Here is a 17,256-nt window from a genome sequence, read left to right on the forward strand (position 1 = left end):
AACAAGTCAGAAGATTAAGTACTTAAAGGGCCAGGCATTTGTCCAGGCTTCAACATACCTTATCCCACTACGTACTGCGTATGAATCGTGTGTGTGTGTCGGTGTGTGTGTTTGACAGAGACAGAGAGAGAGAGAGAGAGAGAGAGAGAGAGAGAGAGAGAGAGAGAGAGAGAGAGAGAATCTATCCCGAGTCAATGATTTTCAGTTAGACTTCCAGCTGGCATGTGTGTTTCTCAGATGTGCCAAAACCAGATGTACCTTTTCTAGATCTACAGATCTACTCTAGGACAAATACAATAAACCGTGTGTGTGTGTGTGTGTGTGTGTGTGTGTGTGTGTGTGTGTGTGTGTGTGTGTGTGTGTGTGTGTGTGTTTGTGTGTGTGTGTGTGAGAGAGAGAGAGAGAGAGAGAGAGAGAGAGAGAGAGAGAGAGAGAGAGAGAGAGAGAGAGAGAGAGAGATTGCACTTTTATATATATCTGTATAGATTTTTAAACAATCATCTGATCAGAGAAGAGAAGCACAGAACTCAACTGTGAGAGCATCTCTGCAAGACATAAGAGCACAAAATATATTTTCAACATAGTGTCAGCTTGATGCTTTATGCGTGTACAGAAAGGAGAGAGAATAAAACTTTGGAGGTGGCGAGAAAGAGAAGGTGACTGAAAGGTGGAAAGTCTGGTAGTGAAAGCGAATGAAAGAAAATGTGAAATGGTGTGTGTGTGTGCGTGCGTGTGCATGTGTGTGTGTGTGTGTGTGTGTGCGTGTGTGTGTGTGTGTGTGTGTGTGTGTGCGCGTGTGTGTGTGTGTGTGTGTGTGTGTGTGTATGCGTGTGTGTATGTGCATGTGTCAGACAGTGTGCACATGTTTGTTAAGAAACGGGGTGAGGTGGGTGGCTGGGTATTTGGCATGGGACAGGGTGCACAGTAAATTTTACCGTGTTAAACTCAACAATTAAGAGAATCAAAATTTGAACACAGACAGTGTTAGATCTACTCTTTTAAGTGTTGAGTTGACACTGCCTCGTGTACTGTGGTGTTGTGGTGTGGTGTGGTGGGAGGGGAGTTACTCCAGGATGCACAGTAAATTTTACAGTGTTAAACGCAACAATTAAGACAGTGTTGGATCTACTCTCTTAAGTGTTGAGTTGACACTGCAACGTGTACTGTGGTGTGGTGTGGTGTGGTGGGGAGGGGGGAGTTTCTCTTCTCCGCACTGCAGGGGCTCCTATCACTGTTGGCTGACACCCATCTGCTGATGGTCTGTCTCGGCCTCCTCCTCCATGTCCGCATGGTACTGCTCAAAGGTGTCCTCGTCCATGTCTGGAAGACCCAGGAGCTACAAACATACACACAGACACACAGTAAAACACAATGTTACATCAACTCTTTAAAGTGTTGAATTAACACTGCATTTCCCCCTCTATGGTGCAGGCAAAAACAGGGCCCATGTTTTTTTTCCACTTCAAATAAATGAAATGAAAATTCATGGTAATCAGGCTAACAATGTGCTATGGGCCTTAATGACCTGAAGACCTTGTCCAGGACTTCTAGTAGCAACAATGTGCTACCTATGGGCCTGAATGACCTGAAGACCTGGTCCAGCATCGAGTAGCAACATCTTATTACTTACAGGCCTGAAGACCTTGTCCAGCATCGAGTAGCAACATCTTATTACTTACAGGCCTGAATGACCCGAAGACCTTGTCCAGCATCTAGTAGCAACATCTTATTACTTACAGGCCTGAATGACCTGAAGACCTTGTCCAGGACCTCCAGAAGGGTCTTCTTGCCACAGGAGGAGATGTAGTCCTGAGCCAGCTGCAGGAACGGAAGGCAGTCTTCACTCTCACTCCACACATGCTGGAGAAGAGGAGAGAGAGAGAGAGAGAGAGAGAGAGAGAGAGAGAGAGAGAGAGAGAGAGAGAGAGAGAGAGAGAGAGAGAGAAAGAGAATGGCAAAAAATAATAGTAGAGTAAGTGTAATAGCATATGAAGAGGGAGTTTCTCGACAGTGTCGTTGGTTGCAATTCAATTTCCCATTGGCAACTTACTAATTTGCTTACTGGTTAGCAACGATACTGTCGAGAAACAGGGTCCAGAATAGCAGTATTATGTCAGTTTGGTTCTTAATATTTCTCCATTCATTGCTAAAAACAACCACCTGATTCTGTGGTAAAATTTCTGGTTTCTTGCTATGGGGACACCAGACAATCTGCCACACCGGATGTGTGTGTGAGACTCAAAGTGAAGGGAGTTGGTGCTGTCAGTCGCAGCATACACACAATACCACATAACAATGTGTTTGTTCGTTCACATTGTAAAAAAAGAAAAAATGTTCAAAAAAATAGAGCCAGCCTCAGCAAATCAATCTATACACGTACATCTGAAGGGAAGTTAAGCATTGTCCCCGAGTATTTGGGTCATCATCCACGCTTCTGGCCAAGCAGGTCTGGACAGTCACAGTGCTATCTGGTGGATAAATCATGAATCATGTTTCAGTGCCGAGAGAATCAATAGGTCCATTCATCTTGTCTGTTAATGGACTTCTCAAGGGGGAGACAAAGACGGCCGCTCTCATAATATCAGAACTCTCCTGGGCTCAGAGAGAGGAGGCTGGGGTGAATCTGTAGGCTGGGGGTGCTGTGGTTGATGCAGCGCGCTGGTGCACATGTTCATAGGTGAACTCGCAGCCTGTGGGGGAGTGCTGGACTCCGTTTCTCGACAGTCTCGTTGCTAACCAGTTAGCAACTTAGTGTGTTGCCAATGGGAAATTGAATTGCAACCAAGTAAATTGCTAACTTAGTTAGCAACGACACTGTCGAGAAACTGCCTCCTGGACTGTGAGTCTGGAATGTGCCATTTTCCAGCCCTTATCCAGCTCTCTCTCTCCCCCACTTGTTTTCTGTCACCTCTTCACTGCTTTTAAAGGCATAAAAAGTCCATAGAATGAATGCACTCCACTGCAACTCATACAGTACAACAGCAGCATGTCATTAGATCAATTGTGTGAGATGCAGCTGAGAGAAAATAGTTTACGAATCATGGCACATGATGTGGCAACACAAGCATTAACCCATTGATGCTGGATGCTGCGTACATCCGGCATTGACTAATAGTAGGTCCCTGTAAGGACATAAACGCAGCATTCAGGCTCATGAGATTTGAGGTTTTTAAAAAATGTATTTAAAATGTGGGTATGTTAGAGCTGAATGAACACATTCTAATGCAAAAGGAGAGTATTAGCTTTTAAATACAACTCATTTAATGTTTTTGTGTGCTTCGGCGGCTGAGATATTCAGGTTTTTTATAGGCTGAGGGTACCTTTTCTCAAAAAGGGCTTAGGCATTTAGCAGGCATGTTTTGCAGGTACCTTAGGCTTAAATGGGTTAAATGGCCTGTGGGATTGTATGCAAGAGAATGGAGCATAGCAAAAAAAACCATATGTACAAACACAGCGTCAGCATGTAGGAAAGCAATTTAATTAACGAACATCAAGAGAGAAAGGACCCTCAGTCAAAAACAGACTTAATTTTGTACTGTACTGTGACACAGAGGGTGGAAATACAGCCAGGACACAAATAGAGGGGCTCCCTCCAGTGGTAGGAGGTTAAAGCAATAGCCTTGGTCTCATTAGCCGCGCTTCAGCGGCCCGGGGCCGCCCGGGGCTCAGGAGAGTGGCCGGCTCGGAGCTGCCGGCCCCGGGCCATTTTTTGCCTGATCGGACTCATAGCCGACCCCAGGCACATTCAGGTACACGCCTTGTTTGTGAAACGTCAGTCGGGCACAGCCCACTTTCGCCCCAAATCACAGAAGGACAACAACAGAACAACGACAAAGAAGGAGAAGAAAATTGAGCAAACTCTGCTGGAGCAGGTCGCCGTTTGGCTCGTAGCCTACGGACAAAGACGACAAGAACTGCAAAGAAAATGGCTTGCCTTTCAAGAACAGTTTTATTACATGGCAAAGTTGTCGATTCAGAAGCTGTATGGGACGCAGCGCATGTTAAGAAGACAAAGACGCATGAAAATACGAGCAGCTCGACAACTGAGAGTGAACAGAAGGAGACGTGCGAACATGCCCAGTTAATCCCCCCAATCGCGCACAGAAGCATGAGCCCCGGACATAGCGAGACATGAATGTGCAGGTAATTGAATAAGTTACCATGTGAAAGGAGACCAAATCCCGGAGACATAGCACCTTCATCAGTTGCTATAGAAAATTATGAGCCCCGGACATAGCGACACACCCCCTCGTTGCGGCGTGCCACTTGTCTATTCATTCATGTTATTTCCATCCATTTGACATTAAAGCCCTTGTGTAAATTTCAAACTGTGTTTGGCGATCTGTCTGAAACGTGCGATATAGCCTACCAGACCTTCGGCGATAATAGCGCAAAAGCTAAATAAGCCGACATAAATGTCATGTGTGAGTATTTGTGAGACACTTTTTATTGGTGTCCAGTGGAAAGCATGCCAAATCACGATAATGGCACAAGAGTTGGCGGCTAAAAGCAGAAAAAAGCCGACATGACTTAGCTATGACACCCCAAGTTTAAGTGTAGTGGTGCCCATGATGCCCTGATAACAACAAAAAAGTTATGTTGGCTAAATAACTTTAAAAACACAAACAGAAGTGCCAAGGTTGCATCTTATGAAATTATGCCATAAGAAAGCCAAACACCCCAAACTAATGCTTAACCATAATTTGCCCAGAATTTAGCGATAAGCCCCCCATGCAGCCACATTATTACACAGAGGTTGACCCCGCCTCCGAGCCTCGGCGGTGCTTGATGGCCCCGGATGGCCCATCGAATTCGACGGGCCAGGGAAAGCGGCCCTTAGCCCCACAACCTGGCCCGGCGGCCATCTTTAGCACCTAGCCCCCTTTTGATGAGATCACCGTCAGCCCCCTTTTGTCCGGGCCAGCCCGGGGCTGGCCCTGCAATGAGACCAAGGTATGTGTGCTGCTCATTTGCTTGTTCATGGCAGGCCCTTTTGACCAGGGGCCTATAGTAAGAAGCTGGTTCAGGGGTTAACCAGAGAAAGTGGATGTAACCAAGAAGCGTCATTTTGTTTCCTTTCCGGTATCCACTTTATGTCGGGTGCACGCCCCTTTAGGAGACCTTCGGTTAGGAGACCTTCGGAGTCCTGAGGTTGAGAATCAATGAAGTCCCCTTAGCGCTGTAGATGGCGGTAGCGCACGTCTTGCGCAAACACCTCAAAAAGAGAAGAAGAAGTGGGGGACAACGCCCCCTTAGGAGACCCAACTTGAGCACACGCTTTTGTATTGAGTGGGCGTGTTTTGCGATATCTTGGTTTGATTCAGTATTTTTGGGTTAACCAGGTTAAGTTAAGAGGTAAATCATCTAATAGAAGAGCCTGAAGTCCAGGTTCTCCAGGTACACAATGCACGAAATGACATGTCAATATTATAGTGTTACGTAACTTTCAAATTTTTAATTGTTATTTTTTTCAGGCTGACACAAAATTACTGAATAACACAAGCTGATTTTCAGGGGAAACACTATACTGGATGTTACCTCACATACAAGTTACAACTATAACAAATTGAGTTGACAGACAGCTTTCCTCGCAGGATATGACAGGACAACAACAGAAGGGGAGTGAGAGGTGTGGTGAGGTGAGCAGAGGGGATATGGGCAGGACTAAAGAGAGAAGGAATAGTGGGACGTGCAGAGGAGTGGAGAGGGGTGAGTTGATACGGGCAGGAGGGAGGAGGGATTTGGGGAGGGGAAGAGTAGGGGGTGTGAGAAGGAGTGTAGGGAACACAGTATGAGGAGGAGAGAGGAGAGGAGTGAAGAGCGTATAGAGGGCTCTGTCAGCGCCTCGAGACTTGGCCTGACCATGCTTCCTGGAGAGGCGTCAGTAGTCCCAGAGTACACACTGTATGTCCTGGGGGCCCTGGCACTAGACTGGCACTGGCACTAGACTAGCATTGGCACTAGACTGGCACCCATCAGAGTCAGATCCTTCAAATCCATCTTACATCTAATATCACCAGATGTACTTCAGATCATCAACACAAACTACAGCTGGGTCAAAGACGTGCAAAATGGCATTGTCATTCAGTGTAACGGATACCTTCTGCTGACTGTAACTGTAAAAAACATGACTCTTTTTATTAGATTTTTTTCCAGTGAATTCATGAAAGCCTCGGCTGTCATCCATTCACTTGAAACTATTTAAAAATCATGTTTTTTTAAATGTTACAGTCAGCAGAAGGTATCCGTTAAACTGAATGACAATGCCATTTTGCACGTCTTTGACCCAGCTACAACTACAAACAGGCATATTCCCAGGCTGTCTGAAAGAAAAAGAACAACCTGGATGCACTGGTACTAAACAACTATAGGCCCATATCCAATCTACCATTCATGGGTAAAATAATAGAGAAATTTGTTTTTAACCAATTAACTGCCTGTCTAATCTCTCACTGATTCTTGAGAAAGCGGCTAAAACATGTCTCAGCAATAAACTGCCAATTCTGTTGAAAATAAACTACATTTTCATGAACAAAATGAATCCAGGTAAAGACCCAGGGGTCTGTTACACAAATGTACAGTCGTTTGAAATATTTAAGTGTAATTTTATTACTTTTCATGGCTATAAACCTGCCCACACCCTGTAAAAACAGCTGTCCCAAGGACAGACATCATCATTTCAATTGACTTAAAATGTAAAAATCACTGATATTATTGAATAATAGGCCTATCACCATGATGTGAAAGTCCATATTGAAGTGGTTCTGCAGATATGCACATAGTGCGTGTAAAGCAATATTTACTACTATTTTCTGATTGCTCAAAGTGTGTCCAGCATATTGGTCACCACCGTCAGATTTTTTTAAAAAGACAATAAAATCAGGTATGCACAAGGTCATTGTCATTACTTAGGACCCCTTTTCAAACCTTTAGCTCTACTGAATACTTCACCATCACTGAAGCTCCTGTAAGTTTACTAATTTCTCCTCAATTTGTTAATTTGTTTGGACACTGGTACTGTCCCAACCATAAACTGTCAACACCGTCGGGGGTTTTAATAGTATTGTGTTGCATTAATGTTAATTATATATACTTTTTCAGAAGCGGCATGAAGCCCCTAAGAAACAGAGCGAAAACGAAATGGCTAATGTGAGCAAAAAATGCATAATATGTAAAAGAGTGTTTTTTTGTCTCACACCGTCAGATGTCACCACCGTCAGATTTTGTTCCACATTTTACTAAATTTTGCTGGTTAATGAAACATTACCAGACATGTTAGTAATAATTGTGTGCCAAACTTATACTCCAGCCTCCACTGAGGTGCATTTGGAGGGTTTTTTTTGTCACAAAACCTGACGGTGGTGACATCTGATGTAGTTCACAAAAAAGCATGTGTTTTACATGTTTTTGACAAGTTTTAAGAATATGCTTCCAATAAGTATCTACAATTATGTTAAATTGTAAAAGTAATTCACTTAAATACAGTAAACATATTTTTTTACTTCTAATTCTGTCTGACGCTGGTGACAAAATCAAGAAAGAGCCCATTTTATGAAAAATGTAAAACATGGGGAGCTTGGCCAATACATTCTCTGCACTGCCAAGACCTTCATCTATGACAATACACCTCTATATTTTGGATTTGAACAACTTAAAACCTGTTTATGCCACATTTTCAATAATCTAGGCCTACTTCCTAGAGTATCTAACAAATGAAGAAAAAACACATGCACAAACATACTGTGCACACACACAAATAAAGTGTTAATGCTAGATGTCATTGACTTGAGAGGGCTATTTATTTTGCTAAATGTAGATAATAATTAGGTCACTTTCACCACCTTCAGATTACTGTCACCACCGTCAGTTCTTAAGTCACCACCGTAAGAAGGAGTTTTGGACATTTTAAATGAATGTGCTTACAAAATTTTCCTTTGGAGTTGTTGAATTATCAAAGTAATAGCAAATTTAAGCCTACACGAATATTTGTGAAATTACAAAAAAATGTTTGATCTATTTGGGCATTAAGTAAGCATTGTCTGACAGCACATATTTTTTAAATTAGAACACATGAAGCAGTATTAAAATAGAATGAAAGTTAATTTTCAACATTTAAAGGCGTATGTGTGAACCAAAAAACACACACAATCACTTAAAAACTCCAGATACATATGCAACCAAATCAATACACTTTGTATTGCTTTTAATTGTGTCTGACGGTGTTGACAAAAAACAAGGTATGATCGGAGAAATGCCTGATTTCTGAAAAAAAATTAAAATGGGGAGATTGGCCTTGTGCATTTCTGAAAAGCCAACACCTTTGTCTACGAGGATATACCATATTATTTTGTAATTCACTTCGTTTTTTTCTTTCAAGATTACAACCTGTTTTAGCCACTTTCTCAAGAATCAGTGGTCTAATTGCTACCTTGATAAGTTTCTATCAGGTTTCCGTGCCTACCACAGCACTGAAACAGGGCCTCGTTTCCGAAAGGGCCTTAAGTACTACTTAACGCTACGTGCTACTCAAGTTCACACGTAACACCATCGTAGAGCTCACGGAGCGTTTCCCAAAGCCAACTTAGCAAAGAACCATCGCAGGTTGACACGTAACTCTAAGAGAAATCCACGAGTGATCTGGAGTAGTCTTAACGCGCTAAGATTGATCGTAACGGCATGGCACAGTGGAGACACCCACAGGATATGAAGGGAAAAGAAGAAACTTGCGCATAAGATTGCTGTTTTAACCCTCCTGTTACCCTCAAATTTTGAAACAGCCGTGATCCTTGGGGTCAATTTGACCCCAACCACTTAAATGTCTACAAAATCAGTAGAAAACAACACTTTGGCACATGTTTATGTGGCAGATATGTATTATTGATCTGTTGGTGACATAAAAAGTCCTTTAAATATTTCCTAGCACCCCCACACATAGCCCACACACCAAAAAAATTAATCCATGACTAGGCGAAATTTAGAAAAATAGCAATAAAGTGACATTAATTGGTCTAAAAACAGATGGACACATGTTATTGAAATTTTAGTGGCTCCATACACTCCCTAAATGTGAATTACTATTACTTATAACATTTGAAAAGAAAAAAACAAAATTGATTATCAAGGATAGTGTCTATCTATTAACATACGGGTCAATTTGACCATAAAAGAAATAGACATATTTCCAAACATTCAGAGGGTTTTTTTAAGTCCAACATTCATTTTCTTTGAATGTTTGAATGTGTATTTATCACACAAGTATAATAGTTAGGTAAGAACATGGATGCATTGCCAACCAAAAGAGTTTTGGGAACATCATAGAAAAGCATTGTTTTCTACATGATTTCTGCGCTTGAATTAGTGTGCACATAAGGAAGAAAAGGTTTGCATGTGCTCCTTGTATACGCATTACATGTTAATGGTAGTGGGGTAAGGTTTGAAGGAACAGGGCTAGCAACTTGTATGTTTACTTCTATTCACTATTTATGCCCACTGGAGAACTTGTGGTATGGACGTCAATGTGTATGTCCTTCACAAAAGTTACAGCTGTTGCTGTTCCTGGAAGGTCCTTCCTTCTCTATGTCAGGTAGCACCAGTTTATAATCAATGCTGCAGACAACTATGTCCAATTTGAAACAACACACTGAACAGAGGAGAAGAATAGCACCATTATATCTCTCAACATAGCAACTAGCCTTGAGATCGCATCCACCTAAAGAAGTACAACGGCTTGTCACCATCAGAGCAGTCCATTTCAATCTTTGGATCACAATCATAAAGAGTCTCTTCAAATATACAATCACCTCTAATTATGTATACTGGGCACAGAACAGCATGCACAGCAATGCTGACTATATGACCCATCTTATGCTAGTGTGTGTGTGTAGTGGGATGGTGCAAAAGTAGCTCACAGGGTACAGGGTTGGGGGTGGGGGTGGGGGGGGGGGGTTGCTGTGGGGGGTGCCATGATGGTGCTACAGGCACAACAAGGTTCAGTTGGTGGATTTTGTCAAAATGTCAATGCTGTACTAGCCACCACTGTTCAAAAATGTTGTCGTGAATACGTTTTAGGCCTCCCCCATGTCATTAGTATTTTCATTTATCAGGGCCAAAACAAAAGCAAAATGTTCCAAAGAAACATGGCTGAATAGCTTATTTTCATGTATTTCACATTATCTAAACAGATTTTAACATTTATTTGCAAAATATGGATGTTCCATTTATGTTTTATACACTAGAATAAATTGGGGTCAAATTGACCCCAAGGAACACGGATGTAACCAAAATGTGTACAGCACTTAGGAAAAACATTTTTGTGGAAATTTCACTTTTTTCACATTTATCCCATCTATTTAGGAAAAGTCATCAAAGATGAGGTCGAAGAAATATGTACTTCATATATTTTTCAGACGTTAAACATCGATTGGGGTCAAATAGACCCCAATGATAACAGGAGGGTTAAGACGCGAGTGGCATGGCACAGTGGAGACACCCACAGGAAAAGAGGAAACTTGCGCTTCAAGTTGATGTTTTAAGATGGGAGTGTAAATATCATGGCACCACAGTTGACACTGTAACGAAAATAAGAAGGTAACATTAATTGTGTAAGTGTATAAAATAAAAGCAATGTGTTTGGAAAATATTTTACAGGCAGTAAAATAGTTCAGCTGTGTTTGATAAATCAGGACATTATTAAACTGTGATCAATCATAATTTGTGTGGGTGCTTCGTGAACAAGAAAGGCATCCACACGCAAAATAAATAGGGGGCTTCGGCGACCAGAGACAAGAGTGGTGATGTCGGAGGGTCACTACCGAAACATTAAAAAAAAAGAAAAACGGTCGGCGAGTCGTTGCGCCCTCTTTCATTTTCAAGTACACTAAGAAAGGGAAATCGACGCAGAAAAGACACGATAGTTGTAGGCTAAGGGTAAACTATGACATTAAAAAGGCAGCGATGGGGATTCGTGAAGATTTTTTGTTTTAATAACAGCAGACTGCCGTTCAAAATGTTCCTCACAGTTAAAGCCTTGAGTGTGCGGTACTTTGCGCGCCGCTCCCCAAATGCGCATTCCAATTTGGAACTACTAGGCCTACTTGTCTTCTTAAATATTAAGCACGGTAGCCAACTGCACGCGCTTTCCCTGGTTTAACGGCGTAGCTCGTGGTTTTGCATGATTTCATTGTGTGTGTGCATTTTATTTCATTTGCCAACAATAACCCCTGTCGATAGTTGCAAACTGTTACAAATGTAGTCTCACCCTTATAGAAAACAACTTTTGATACTGACACACGCCTTACATTTTGTAAATGGTTTAGCAGCATGACGGCGCAGTTCACTCCGAGGACACTTCAGCACCACATATGTGGACAGCGATCCTTCAGAGCAACGCTACGAATGATCTTAGTGGCTGTGCACGCGCGTTCATGTACGAGTGTCTTTAGGAAACAGTCGTAGGAAATCTAAGAACATTCGTAGGATCACTGGTTAACGACACACGTAAGGCTAAGAACCATCGTTATTGGGAAACGAGGCCCTGGTCTTATTAAAGTTGTGAATGACATAAGATTGAATTCTGATGCTGGCAAAACATCCGTCTTGGTGCTACTAGACTTAAATGCCGCTTTCGACACAGTTGATCATGCCATACTACTACATAGACTGGAAAACTGGGTTGGCTTTACAGGCATAGTGATCAACTGGTTAAAATCGTAAACTACTAAGTCTGCATTTTATGCAGAAGCACATTGAGTGAAGCACATTGAGTTGCACCTGTGTATGAAATGCGCTATACAAATAAACTTGCCTTGCCTTGCCTTGCCTTGCCTCAGTGGAACCAACAGTATCAACACTGGCACAATATCATACTCCTTGCTCTCTCTGCATGGGAAAGTAAGAAACGTAATTTCAAATTCTTTGTATGACCAGTGCATGTAAAGAAATAAATGACATGTAAATTGTCTTGACTGTACTTGCCTTGATTGAATTGATTTGACCTGCCCTATGCCAACAAACTGTAACTAGAAATGCACCCAGAGTGTGCAGACCTCCGCCAAGGTCAGTTTGTTTTTAGACACATAGGATATTTGTGTCATGATATGGTGCCATTAATGCAGGTTTATACATACCATTAGTGTGTTCAGATAATTAAACAGGCAAGTTGTAACCAAATTATATCTGTCTTTTTATAATTACCATGTCCTTGATTAACTGTGGTCTGTTTAGTTCACCTGTGATTCCTACTGGCAAAGTGCTTGGTCATGCTATATTGTGAACTTAGGCCTACTGTGCGCACTGTGCCATAATGCACTTATTGAAGGTGAGAAGTTGCTTCATATCTCAGAAAGGGCTGAGCTGAAAAATGCAGCATCACCCGGTACTGACAAGTCAAGGGTAGCGTGAGCAATATAACAGCATATTGAAATTGGCAGAAGTTAGCATGAGCAATACAACAGCATATTGAAATTGGCAGGAGTTCTCAATTAAGCTAACCTGGTATCACAGGGCACCAAAATAATTCACCAAGTTTAGTTGTAAGAGTGTAACAACAGATGGCAGCTAACAGAGCATTAGTAGCCTGATTATCATCGACGTTCAAATCTCTTCGAGACTTGGTCTGACCAAGAGCATACCAATTAACATTTCCCAAACGGCATGGTTGACCCACCTCCCTTGGTTTGCTTATGGTCGTTTGCTTACCAACAAAGTGGGAGGAGATCCCGTATTTTCGCGAACACAGAAAGTACTTGCATTGCTCTTTGACCTGACTAGTTGCAACGCTGAATGTGTTGCGTCACTAGGAGGGCACAGCCTGGCTAGAGCATTAGTAAACCTTCCTCCCAAAGGCTAATACAGTCATGCTACTGACCAGGCCTGAGACCAAAAAAACAGTCCCAGCATTTTTGGCATAGACCAGCCCGAAACACAGCCCCACCCCCTGCTCCCACACTGAGATTTGCTGTGTAGCTCTGTAGGTTTAAAACTGGACAGGATGACGTAGCGCAGGGCTACCTCGGTGTGTGTGCGTGTGTGCGTGCGTGCATGTTGTGTGTGATCTGCCTAATGGCTGAATGTACACAAATGTATGCAATGTTTTGTTTTCTATGTATTTGTGTATTTATGCGTGCTGCTGGACAGCCTTCATTCTACTCTCTAATTGCACTCTTTGGATAACTTGACAAAAAAAACTCTTTGGATAACATGACCTGGATAGACGAGAATCTTCTCAAATGGAATAAATTTACAATGCAGAGGGAGGGAGAGAGGTCTCTCAAGGCCATTTGGCCTCTCTCCACAGGACCTGTAGCCTGGCTGTGCTGTCCGTAAAGCTCCAGTCAATCCATATTATTCTCCCAATGTTACGTCTGAGTTGTCTTCTGGTGTTGCCAGACAAACATTACATTACACTTACCTGACGCTTTTTATCCAAAGCAACTTACAGATATATAGGTACAAGTTATTAGTTACAGTCCCTGGAGCAATGTGGGGTTAGGTGCCTTGCTCAAGGGCACTTCAGCCATGGATGAAGGTGTTGGTTAGGGTGGGATTTGAACCTACAACCCTCTGAACTTAAGGCCAGCGCTCTAACCACGTAGCCATTGCTGCCCAACCAAATGACCAATCAATGAATGAGGCAGGGGAGTGAATGAAGACATGTTACATTCATACAAGCATATTACATGTCATGAAGGCTCTCCATGTGGGCATTTGTTTAGCTGTATATTTATGTAAGCTACTGGATACCTGAATTTCCCCCTGGGGATTAATAGTTACTCTACTCTACTCTACTCTACATTGGGTAAAATCAGAAGCACGTTTCAACAGTATGAGTATGAGGGTGAAGCAAGTAAGGCCAGGCTGAGAGAGGCATGGACAGAGGTCCTTGTCCTGGCAGAGGCAAGACCAGTTTCTCTCTCTACCTCTGCCCTCCTTCTTCGTCCATCTTCCAGTTCTCAGCCTCTGCTGGACTAACATGAGGACAGCAGATTTACGAAGGGTGGAACCCTACTACTAACAATTATTACTTTCCAGAACGTTCCTGGAACATGGGCCTTTGGTTCCAGCTTGGTCCTGGCTACGTTCCCTGATTGCGTGCATGTCACAGGCCTAGCCGTGTATAATATATTACATTATATATCACATTATATAATATACCGGTACTGGTGGTATTACATAATATAGTACATAGACATATGCACAGAGGCCTGGAGAGCAGAGTCCTGTTTCCTGGCAGAGGAGAGACAGGAAGCTTTCCTGTGTACCTTCCCTGCTCTGCTTGCTCTCCAGCCTCTGCTGGAGGAAAATTACATTATAATGTTATGTTTATTATATATATGGCCTACTACATACATAGGCCTCCATTACATGTACAATATACATGTAGATAGCTACCCTCTCAGCTCGGACTGTGCTGGAGAGCAATGGCACATATGTGACGGAGGTCATCTTGCACCTGTTCACCCCCCTCGGGGATCGAACCTGCATCCTCGTCAACTACAACGGTCCGGCATTGGGAGACGCAGTACGATACCGCTGGGCCAAGAAACTAGTCTCTCGGCCCAACGGCACGAGACTGTATGAGGTTATCGGAGGGAGGTTTACCAACGTTCCATGCCAACTCTGCTAGTTAGCCTCCGTTACACTCTCCCCCTTAAACCTCACTCCCAATCCGGGTCACGGCACCACTGTGACGGAGGTCATCTTGCACCTGTTCACCCCCCTCGGGGATCGAACCTGCATCCTCGTCAACTACAACGGTCCGGCATTGGGAGACACAGTACGATACCGCTGGGCCAAGAAACTAGTCTCTGGGCCCAACGGCACGAGACTGTATGAGGCTATCGGAGGGAGGTTTACCAACGTTCCACGCCAACTCTGCTAGTTAGCCTCCGTTACATATATATATATAATATTATATATATTGCAATATTTGCATTGCTCTCCGTACTCCCCAGACTCTGCTGTGCAAATATGGCACATATAATATTTAGTTTAATATATAATATCATAATAATATAATAAAAAAGTTTTTTATTATTGATTCCTTATAACATAGTACTGATAGGCCCTGGAAAGGCTGGCTTCCTGGAAGGGCCAACATGAGGAGCTCACTACTTCTACCCTCCCTGCTCTCCAGCCTGTACCGGACAAATATGATATGATAAAATGTTATATATTTATCATATACAACTTATACAGTGTATGATAGTATAACATAAACATTATGGTTGCAGTGGCCTGGCCTGGACTGGACAGGCGTGAAAACTAAAGGGCTTTTCTTAGCAATGGAGGCAAGAAACAGGCCTCTCTCTCTCTCTCTGTCTCTCTGTCTCTCTCTCTCTCTCTCTCTCTCTCTCTCTCTCTCTCTCTCAGTGGAGGCAAGACAGGGAGCTCTCCTCTGCTCTCTGCTATCCCCCCACCCTCCTGCTCCAGCTCCCCAGCCTGCTGTGGCTGTATTGATCGGCCCTCAGTAACAGGATCTCCTGTAGTCCTGCAGGAGAGAGGAGAGGAGGTGGTGTAGGGGTGGGGTGGGCTGACAGTGGGGGTGTGGGTGGCTGGAGGTTTGGGGTGTGTGTGTGTGTGTGGGGGGGTTGGGTATTTTTGGCCACCGGTCACTGCCCTTGGGATTCGGATTCGGAGTGATTTGGGTTGGTCAGCCGGTGTGTGTGTCTGTCTCTCTTCCACTCTTTCTGTGTGTGTGTGTGTGTGTGTGTGTGTGTGTGTGTGTCCCTCACTTTCTTCTCTCTCTCTCTCTCTCTCTCTCTCTCTCTCTCTCTCTCTCTGTGTGTGTGTGTGTGTGTGTGTGTGTGTGTGTGTGTGTGTGTGTGTGTGTGTGTGTGTGTGTGTGTGTGTGTGTGTGTGAGAGAGAGAGAGAGGGGGGGGGTAGTATGAATATGTGGTGTTTATGTGGGGTGTATTTAAATTTGCTTGAGAGTGAGAGAATTCTTGTGACAAAATGAGGGTTGTAAAAGTCAGATAATGGCAGAGTGGCTTATTGAAGATACCTGTCAATAGCATTCTGTAAGGTCATTCTGTGGCCATTTTGATTCCTCAAACACACAGTTATGGACAGTTAAATGTTGACACTGATGCTCAGAACAAGCAAAAAAACAGTAAAAGCTGGGGAGTAGCCATTCTAAAAATGTCAGCCAAACAACTGAGGCCGCAATGGGCCCGTTACCAAAGAGAGTGTGAAGCACACAGCAGTGTGAGAATAACGCTTTGTTGAGGGCTTTCCTTTACGAAAGAAAGCTGCTCTGATGATGACAGCAAACCCGAACTGTCTTTTCCGTTGGCGCTGACAGACTGAATACATTGTCGTTTGAAAGTCCAACAAGTCTGGAAAAACAAGCGAGAGGCGACATGTTTCCTCAGTTCCATCCACACCCTTTGGCCTTCCGCGCTGCCATGTAGCGCGCATAGGTATTGTCGCGCGCAATGACTGTAGCCTAAATGCTATCTGCAATGAATGCATTTTAAACGGGGACCGTTGTCAAGTTCTGTGGTCAAGTTGTTCGGATGATTCCACTGGTATGCAACCGCAAGGCAGTCGGAGTGCATCAAACCGCAGTTACCAAACCTGTGACATCATTCCTCTCGCCATACACAAAACGCATGTACCCTCGCATCCTCATTGGACCCTTCCAACTAGGACTCAAGAAAGAAGAACTAAGGCGAGACTTAGGCTACTATATACCTCCACACCCATCAAATAGGCTACAAGCTAAGCATCCGTCACACGTACCTCATGGTAAAATGTGAACTGCGGAAAGGGACTATACTTACAAAATTGTCTGTGCCGCCCGTCATGTTGTCTGGGCAAAGAACATAAAATGATATCCCAGGTTCGGCGTAAAAATCCATACGCCTCTCGTCGTCCTCCTCGGCGAAGATGAGGTCGAATGGATTGCCTGTGCACCATTTCTCCGCGGTATCCACCAGCTGCTTGAACTCCATCCTGTACCCTGAGCACCTGAGCCGCAGTCGAAGCGATGTCGTTCAGCCGGTGTCTTCCGTAGCCCCTCTCGGTGATGCTCAAAACGCAAAACAGCTGACGGCGCTCTGCAATCCCTAACCTAACGCTCCATGCGCGTGGTGGTGATTTACCGGGATGATTCTGGCTCACATTGACGCATATTGCCCTCTAACAATTTAGAGTAGCCTATGTTTTGTCCGGTTGTGTGGTGTGTTAATAATGACCCACCGATGTCACTCTGGTATGGTCCTGTCGCACACACTTTGGAGCGCAGGCAGAAACGC

General features: G+C 43.6%; 1 protein-coding gene across 1 annotated transcript; it reads right to left on the reverse strand.

Annotated features, from left to right (window-relative positions):
- Positions 1-902: 902 nt before the first annotated feature.
- On the reverse strand, positions 903-17,056 carry mturn (maturin, neural progenitor differentiation regulator homolog (Xenopus)). The gene is made up of 3 exons (XM_063184840.1): positions 16,783-17,056; positions 1,738-1,860; positions 903-1,336 (listed from the first exon to the last, which is right to left on the reverse strand). The coding sequence occupies exons 1-3, from the start codon at positions 16,951-16,953 to the stop codon at positions 1,229-1,231; spliced, it is 402 nt and encodes a 133-aa protein (XP_063040910.1). The 5' UTR covers positions 16,954-17,056; the 3' UTR covers positions 903-1,228.
- Between the last annotated feature and the right edge of the window lie 200 nt (positions 17,057-17,256).

Source organism: Engraulis encrasicolus, chromosome 20 (assembly GCF_034702125.1).
Source record: "Engraulis encrasicolus isolate BLACKSEA-1 chromosome 20, IST_EnEncr_1.0, whole genome shotgun sequence".
NCBI classification, from domain to species: Eukaryota; Metazoa; Chordata; class Actinopteri; order Clupeiformes; family Engraulidae; genus Engraulis; species Engraulis encrasicolus.